Source organism: Amphiura filiformis, chromosome 17 (genome assembly GCF_039555335.1).
Source record: "Amphiura filiformis chromosome 17, Afil_fr2py, whole genome shotgun sequence".
Taxonomy (NCBI): Eukaryota; Metazoa; Echinodermata; class Ophiuroidea; order Amphilepidida; family Amphiuridae; genus Amphiura; species Amphiura filiformis.
In genome coordinates this window covers 12,665,111-12,674,802 of record NC_092644.1, presented here as the reverse complement: position 1 = coordinate 12,674,802, position 9,692 = coordinate 12,665,111, and the positions used below count along the sequence as shown (strand labels likewise).

The window sequence follows — 9,692 nt, the reverse complement described above, 5'->3', positions numbered from 1 at the left end:
GTAAGCAGACTGATATAGTTCAGTTTTTATTTACCATATAAATATAATAGTTCAAGATTGTTTGCCTGCATGTGCTCATTTACTTGGATGGTGGCTGCCTTCTCAATGATCTTACCCATAAAAGCTATATTTGAAACAGGCCTGTAATTCTTAAATTCATTCCAGTCCAAAGTGATCTTTTTAAGGACTGGAGTCGCAATAGCCTGCTTTAAATAATCAGGAAATACACCACAAGTGATAGAAGTATTTACAATCTGGGTAATTCATTGAAACATGTATGCATGTCAAACTTGACACAGCTTTGACATAATTTCCTCGTTGTTGATAGGGCCTACAAAAATCAATATAAAAAAATAAGATGTCTCTTGAAGTATTTTTCTTTTTCTGAATCAGTATGACTCCTAAGTTAGGATCATATACATTTATTTTTCTTTTGTATGTCATAACATTCTGTGTATGCCTATATAGGATGGTGAACAAATTATATCGCCCAGGTGCCAAATATTCAAAGGACTCATGAATATTCAAAAGCCTCATGAATATTTTAGAGCTTCGTGGATATTCAAGTATCATTCAATGCACTCATGAATATTCAAAAGCCTGATGAATATTCAGTGGACTCGTGAATATTCAATAGCTTTCAATAGCCTCATGACTGATTCATATCAGGAGTCTCGTGAATATTCAATAACTTAATGAATGAATATTCAAGTGCATGACCCATGAATATTCAATAGCCTAATGACTATTAACCTAATGAATATCATTGGACTCATGAATTTTCAATATAGCCTCATAAATTTTCAAGTGGACTTGTGATTATTCAATAGCCTAATGACTATTAACCTAATGAATATCATTGGACTCATGAATTTTCAATATAGCCTCATAAATTTTCAAGTGGACTTGTGATAATTCAATAGAATAATGAATATCCAAATTGACTCATAAAAATTCAAAATGGATTCATGAATATTTAATAGCCTCATGAATATATTCAATAACCTAGTGAATATTCAAGTGGACTAATATTCAATAGCCTTTCATGACTATACATCAGTTTGTGAATATTCAATGAATATTCATGCAAGTTCATGAATTTTCAATAGCCTCAAGAATTTTTCAAGTGTACTTGTAAATTTTCAATACCCTCATGACTATCCACAAGCCTCGTTAATATTCAATCGTTTTAATGAATATTCAAGTAGACTCATGGATATTCAATAGCCTCATCATAAATGTTCAAGTGAATTCATAAGTTTTCAATAGCTTCCTGATTATCTCGTGAATATTCAATAGGGTCTCATAAATATTTGAATGGACTAATGAATATTCAACTAGACGCATAATATGCAATAGGTTTATAAATATTCAAGTGAACTCATGAATGTTCAATAGCCTCATGAATATTAAAGTGGACTCATAAATAGCCTCATGAATATTCAAGTAGACTCATAAATAGCCTCATGAATATTCAAGTAGACTCATGAATATTCTAGAGCCCCATTTTAAAAAGCATGAACAATCAAGTGGATTCATGAATATGCAATAGCTTCATGAATATTCAAGTGGTCTCTAGAATATTCAAGTGGACTGGATAATTTCAGATACATGTACACTGTGTATATTTCTGTGTGTAAATTCCCCAATTTTTACTTTCATTACATCATTTTAATAAGTGCCTCCTAAATGACTGACTTAAGCCCCCAGGGTGCTAATTAGGTAGAAGCTGGCCTAGGTCAAGAAGAGGTGACATCCCGGGGTGACATGTGATGTTAGTCCACACAGATGGTTGGCAATGGTCACTGTTCCTTCCCCAGTAGTACGGTATATGCGTGCATCATGCTTGGTTACTGACCTTTGCTTTAAAAACTCGCGCCACAGAGCAAATATGCTATTGCACAATGCATAGTGAAGTCACCTTGTCTATGCACTTCTACAGTGGCGGTACCAGCAGAGAAATGGGGGGGGGGCACGACAGGCAAAGATAATTTCCAGGGCGAGCAAAAATCAACAAATTTGCGCAAAATGTTTGTAATTTTGTGTTTTTACTTGTAGCATCTGGGGGGCAAGAGTTTTGACTTAGGGCACCCCCCCCCCCATCCCCACTGTCACTGCCACTGCTGGTATATGTTATTTAGCATAAATATATGTACAATACATTAAGCAAAAGATATTGTTTTGCATTGGCCATTTTCTCTATGAAATATGCAAGTTCATTTTTCTTTCTCTTTTTTCAACTTTTCAAACAAAAAATAGTGTTAATTTAACTTGAATATCATTCCTTTCAAGGAAATACCCTGTTTATATTTCACATTCTTAAACACTTAAGAATTTTCCTGCAACCTTGGTTCTTACCCGTGTGATATTATTAGTTATCCCCTGTTTGTTCATGCATATCACTGGTTTTGAGGTCGTATCACACGAGGCCGCAGTCCGGGTGTTTGCATATGAACAGACAGGGGTAACAAATTTATCATTCAGTAGACATGAATGTAACATACATTACATACATATATACATACATACATACATACATACATCAATAAAAATAAATAAACAAACAAACAAACAAACAAACCCGTTAATTGCCGGTACTGATTAAGAGCTGAATAATACGGCTATATATTGTACGGTAATTTATGAACGCTGAATAATACACAATTATATTATTTCAAATTTGGCTATTAACCAATGAAATGTCGTTATTCATGTCTACTGAATGATAAGACAAGATATCACACACTTTAGTGCGTGCGAGTCGACGCGATACTCGTACGCGCTATTTGAACCAATTGGATGAGCTTAGCAACAAGAGGAATATGAGGAATGTCCTTCTGACATTTGCGATATAAAACAAATTTTATGGCAAATTATTAAAAATTGATATTTTTGATATTTAACAGCCCTTAAAGTAAACTTTATGAATCTAATGATATATATTTGCAGTGTATGAAGCTGGGAGAAATAGCAATCCATCATTTGAAAATTTTGACCTTTCGTATTGAAGATAAACATTTTTTTCAAAGACCTACCATATTTAGAATGCAATTTTGATGTGCTTTCATGTCCCACAAAAACATTGCTATCCGATCCCTTAAACCAACCCCAAAAGAAAATTGGCCTGGAAAAGAAATATTGCACAATCAATAAGGGGTTTTGATTTGTGTAATTAAAGCCTTGTGTCTAAGTTAATTTAATGCATATATTGGGGTATTCCAGTTGAAGTCACCTGGAAGATATGATCTTAATCTCCCACACAGGGGGTGTAGATTTCAAATGGAGTCATCCATTCAGGTAACCCCATTTGAAATTCCCACTCTAAGTGTAGAAGATTAAACCATGTCTTCCATTCCATAGAGGGTGTATTACGGATTTCAACTGCACTAGCCCATTCTTATTTAGTCTCATCGATTCATAGTGCTGTATTGTCTTTCACTGCTAACTTTGATTTACTGTTATCAACCATCTTTCCTCACTTTAGCTTTACCAGAACTTTTTTTAGCTCTCAAAGCATCCGATTCCCTGAAAAATATGTCTGCAATATCAACATCTGCTACTGAGTCTCTGCGACTTGCTGATTGTGACTTCTCTATAGGAGCTGTTTCATTGGAGTTGACATAAACAATACCTGGTGTTTGTTTGGGAACCATCTTTGGGAACTGGTTCATGCTTAGCACTACCCACATCTTTTATAGCGTTTTCACATGTTGAGCTTGCATCAAGTTTACATGCTTTTTTCCTGTTGGATACTAGCTCCATGCTTTCTACCTGTCCCATCTTTGGGCACTGGTTCCTGTTTTGTACTACCCGTATCTTTTCCACATGTTGGGCCTGCATCTTCTTTACATGCTTTTTCCTGTTGCGTCTGTTGCTTACTAGCTCCATCTTTGGCAGATTTATCATATTGTGCACTAGCCTTAAGTTTATCCTCCTTGATAATCATTACTGTCTTGACAATGTGTCCATGTCCTGCATCCCTATCTTTCTTTGGTATGTCATGTCTTATGCTAGTAATAGTTTGACCGGCTTTAATTCTCTTTGGTGATTTGCTATGGTCAGTACTGTTGACTCTCTTCAAACTATTTACATCATCTTCTCTTTTTGTTTCAATTTTGGTTTGCTGATTTTTGATTGCTGAAATAAATCACAAAACATAAGATACTGTTTAACAAAATGAATACATTATCCACTTGGTCGATATGAAGTGAACTTAATTGACACCTATATGGGGTGCAAAAAAACGATTCCATCCTCTATTTTACACAAAAATATTGACAAAAACTTACTATACCGCTTTTCACCCTGATGTAGCAGTGACGTCAGTGTGCATTTCATTGAGGGCAGCTTCAACTAGTGTTTGCTCAAAGCGCTGGCGTATACATGCATGCAGTTAACAAAGCCTCAAAGATGCATACGTGAAACAGCTGCCTCTGGTGAAAAATGCAGGTATAGCAGTATAGACAAATAGCTGCCTGATATACAAATATACAATGAATTATACCTGGTTGTTGATGCAGTGACTTGAGGCATCACGGTCAACAAAGATATGTTTCATGACCATGACAGAACCTGTGTCCAATGTCAGCCCTGTACTTTGTTTCAATTATGATCAATTATGAAAGCCCAAAAAAAAAAAAAAAAGATGACAAAAAACAGATTGAAAGAACATGTGAGAGGGGGAGAAGAGGAGAGAGGAACTTGAGATTGCAGAGGAGGGGGTGAAAATAATGTGGATGAGGGCACCCCACTGGCTCAACCACTGATGCAACATCACCTATGGTATTACAAGCATGGTGGGTGATTTGCAAATCTGGAGTATTTTTTAAAGTGTCACATTAATGTGGACCAATTTGACATCAAAGTTTGAGTTTGGACCTGTTGTAGGCCTGTCCTGCCTATTAAAATCTAGCTATCATAAGAGACATAAGCCAGTGTTCCATATAGGTCTTATCTAGTATGATTGACAATACCCTTTATTACTATCCACTTCGATTTGAATAAGATGTATTCCCAGCAAACACAAAAACGTTTTAAAAACATTTTAAATAAGTTATATTTTGGTTTTTGGTTTAGGTAAAAACGTTTTAATAACATTAAAATGTCGGGTTATATGAAGGTCATGATAACGTTTTAAAACGTTTTGTACCGAAAACACACAACAACAATATTTTTAAATGTTGTCAAAAAATGTTATTGTAAACTAATTTTGCAAACATTTTTGCCAAATATTGTGTCAATACTTAAATAACATTATGTTAAAATATTTGAACCCAGCAAACACAGAAATGTTCTTAAAATGTTTTTCCAAAACCTTTTAATAACATTTAAATGTCGGGTTATATAAAGGTCATGAAAACGTTTTTAAAACATTATTGAAAATATTTTGGGCAAACATGTTTCGAAAAATATTTTTTCAAAAAAAAAAAATAACATTCTGTTCAGAATGTTTTGTATCAAGTTTTCAAGAATGTTTTTGGAATGTTTATAAAACGTTTTTATACCCTTTATATAACCCGACATTTAAACGTTTTCTGTAAAACATTTTTATTTGCTGAGCAGTAGATTATCAAAAATGTTTTTAAGGTTATGAAAACGTTTTATACTCTTAATATACCCTTTATATAACCCGACATTTAAACGCTTTTCTGACAACCTTTTATAACCTTTTGCGAATGATGTCGAAAACGTTTTGTGTTTGCTGGGTTGATATTGAACTTTTGATTGCAGAGGAGGTGAAAATAATTTCCATGAGGGCACCCCACTGGTTCCACCACCGATGCAACATCACCTATGGTATTACAAGCATGGTGATTTGCAAATCTGAAGTCTGTTTGAAAGTGTCACATTAATGTGGACCAGTTTAACATTAAAATTTTAAATTTGAGTTTGGACTTGTTGTAGGCCTATCCTGCCTGTTAAAATCTAGTTATTATAAGAGACATGAGCCAGTGTACCATATACGCTGGCGAAGTTACGTAATTAATCAGATTAATTACCATAGCAATAGGTCAAAACAATTTTGAATATATCGCGCTGCACTACAAGTAGGTTGAACAAATCGCCTTTCTCACCTATATCTTTGAGTTCCTCTTCCATTCTGGAACATTCTTCTGGTTCTAGTGTTTCCTCCTGTTTCTCTGCATCATATTCCTCAGCAGTTTCTTGATCCACTTCTTCTTTATAGTCAGCTGGTAGAAATCCATGCTGGATCTTGCACACTTTGACCTGTAATATGCAGAAGGGATTAATATTATGGCATGTATCAACACGTTGTATTGTATCAACCAATGAGGCAAAATAAAAAGAGTACAGACTCTGCCATGTTTGCGTGTCACTATTAAATGGAGGCAATTTCATGTACATTTGGAATATTTCGCGAGGCACCTGGCAAACTTTGATTCAAACTGTGTGGTTGTTTACGTTCTGTGTGTGACTATGTGTGCCGCAATGTGTTCGCAAACCTTTGCAACACTCAAGCTTAAAGATTATCGTTCCATTTTGGGATCTTGCCAATGCCAAGTGACAAACCAAGAGATTTAGTAAACAGCCGGTAACCAGGGTCAGAGCTCCTGCAAAGAATGCAATCACTGCAGCATTGACACAATGCATGTCGCTTACACCAGCGTCTGAAATTTAATATATCAACAGTAGTTGACATATCAGCAAACTCATAACATGAGATCAACCTGAAGGACTCTTTCCAGCTGTAATGTCCATTATCTTGTTTGCCTCTGTCAACATAATTATTTAGGGTAAATATTTGTCATTTTCATTTGCAACTGTATGCTGTTTTTATGCCTTACCATATTATGCCAAACATTTTGGCAATGTTGTTTTCTCTCTTCTTGTGTAAGGAAAGACAAGTTGCACACCTCACACTTCACATCACCTGACTGAAAGCAAAAAGAAAATGTCAAACTTTTGATGTCAACGTCAATATAGAAATTGCTTATCGTCATTGGGCAGGAAAACCTATGAACTTGTGGCCCTTGATCATGTAAAAACAAAACTGCCAATAGGTCTTGCTTTAAACAAGTTCTGGAGCCAATGGCACATAGGAGTTTCTTTTTAAAGTTTCTAGGTTTGGTTTATCTATTGTCAAGTCGCAGATTTGATTGACAAGTTCAACGGATGGGTTGGTAGATTTGAAAACCCCTTTCGTACTGTTCAGAAAACAAAATTCTATACATTTTCGTTTCTGTAAAGTAATGAGGCTAGAATGATTTAATGAGGCTAGAAAGATCAAATGCTTTGTTTACTACCTGACTCATTCTATAACATGCTTTTTGTCATTTATCCACCTACATACATCCATGATCTCATCAGTTGGGACTGTCACTCACCTCTGTGACACACTCTGATAAAACCAGCACATCTATTAGGCAAAAAAAAAAAAGGTTTGTCTCAAAGCTCATGAGAAATTTAAAACAAATGCGAAATGCATTTTTTTTTTTTTTTTTTATTCCCGACTTTTTTCATGGTATTTTGAGAAAAAAGTCTGATTTTCGCCAATTTTTTCTGGAAAAAACTATAAAAAAATTAAAAATTTTTGAAATAAAAAAAATTCCGCATTTCTTTTTACAAACGCGCGCAAGCTTTGAGACAAACCTTTTTTTTTTTTGGCCTTATCTATTCCAGCTCCTGTGACACCTCAGTAATTTCCCTGGACATTTAGATGTATTGAAAAAGATTTTACTTCAAAAAATCAATATAACAGCTGAGGTTCAGTTGTAAAGCCCCTACAGTGAACATAGTCCAACCCAGGGCAATGTGCATATGGTGTCACTGGAATTGGAACAGATAGTAGACTGAATCCTTTCGTCGTCAACAACTGTGCATTCTTTCTTCACCCAAAATGATCCATATTTTCAAGAATAGAAACATCTGTTTAACGCACCCTTCTCCGCTCTTCCAAAATTCCATGAGGTCCTTTCCCATTGACAATTGTATGGAGAGATGGATCTGTATGTGTGACATCGCGGAATGAACAAAACTGGTGAGATTCTGGCATTTTGACAAGATACCTTTGGAGGAACTTGATAAGAAACATGTTGCCTATTGTAGTCCCTGCCTGCATAACTTTGCGGTGATGTATAGAGCTCAGGTGATCCTTGTATGGCTAAAAATGAAAGAAAAAAAAACAGAACAAGAAATATAATACAGTCATGGATTTATATTTAGAGAATAAAGTATTGTTTTTAGCCCCTGGAGTGCATCTATCGTCTCATATAACACGGGCGACATCATTATTTTAAGTAAAACAACGAGGCGAAGCAGAGTTGTTTTACACTAAAAATAATGATGTGGCCGGTGTTATATGAGACGATAGATGCACGACAGCTGACTAAAAACAATACCTTTATGTTTATTCTCATTCTTAAACACATCAATTCAAATAAAAATATCATACAAATTTTAATCAAATTAAATCTACATTTTGCAAGGAATTACCTAGGGCTTAAAATCGATCAGTCTTGTTGTTGCTGTGCGCCTCCGATTGGTCTAAATAGCGAGTACGCGTATCGCGTTGACGCACACACGCTGACCCGTGTGATATCGTGTCATATTACACAGGTAAAGAAACATTAGGCCTTTTCTGTAATCTGTAATTCTTTTAATGGCAAGACACTGATGCCTTTCCAGTAACAGAGGGTGAGTTCCACATACAGCTGTCAGTTATTCTGTTACTACCTATACTGCACCGAAAAGTATCCCAACACTAAAAACAAAGGCAATATCTTAAGGGGGTACTACACCCATTGCATTTTTCTTTTGAATTTTTTTTTGCATTTTGTGAAGAAATATGAAAAAAATTGGACAAAGTGGTATGCTAAATGAAGGGGCAAATCTTCTTGTTCTATTGGTGGCATCAGTATCAATGCAATGTAGCTTACATGCTTTTAAAGTTAGAAGCAATAAAGTGGTACATCAGTGATGTACCACTTTATGTTTAAAATATCAACAAGTGAATGTAAAATTATGTTAGAATGTTTGTAGCAAGTTGCCAAAAATGTTTTTGAATGTTACCAAAACATTTCATACCCCAACTTTATATAACCTGACATTTAAAAAATTTCTGTATAGCATTTTTTGTTTTGCTGGACAATTAGTCTACAATTATTCTCGTTTACAGTTACTATACCTGATAGCTGTTATAATCTGTCATGCACACATAGCAGAACCAATCAACCATTGCACTTCTACTTCTATTTGCATGGATATACTTCTTCATCCCTAGTTGACACAGAAGTTCCCACTGAAAATTTTGGGGAAAAAAATTATGAGATAATAAGTGTTGGCATAAATGGAGGGCTCAGCTCAAGAGTATCGTAACTACAAAATTGCCATCTTGAGAAAAACACCACACCACATTATCCATGGAGAGAAGATTTTGTACTGCATAGTGCAAAACACCCCCCTGCAAACTCTATGGAACTCCATTGGAGTTAAGATATTGTTGGTCTGACACATTCAGTAAGCCTGATTTTCAATTGTGTGTTGGGTGAATATATACCATGGTGGAGTAAAGATTTTGTGGCTGCCAAATAGCTACATTTTCATGCCAAAATCTCATTTTTGCCACAATTGGAGTTAAGATATTGTTGCGCTAAGCCCTCAATATATATACAGTGCCTGTAGAACAGCTACTAGTTACAGGGCCGTGACACTCGTATTCAATCCCTGTATAA

The 9,692-nt window shown here is 35.3% G+C and overlaps 1 protein-coding gene across 1 annotated transcript in view; it reads right to left on the bottom strand.

Annotated features, from left to right (window-relative positions):
* Positions 1–373: 373 nt before the first annotated feature.
* The window catches only part of LOC140136975 (uncharacterized), a 36,899-nt gene continuing 27,580 nt past the window's right edge, over positions 374–9,692 (bottom strand). Inside the window, exons 11-15 of the mRNA XM_072158638.1 lie at positions 9,146–9,259; positions 7,901–8,122; positions 6,807–6,896; positions 6,075–6,228; positions 374–4,137 (exon numbers count right to left, since the gene is read on the bottom strand). Of these exons, the coding sequence (XP_072014739.1) occupies positions 3,728–4,137; positions 6,075–6,228; positions 6,807–6,896; positions 7,901–8,122; positions 9,146–9,259 (990 nt within the window). The 3' untranslated portion in view covers positions 374–3,727. The remainder of the gene's footprint in view (positions 4,138–6,074; positions 6,229–6,806; positions 6,897–7,900; positions 8,123–9,145; positions 9,260–9,692) is intronic.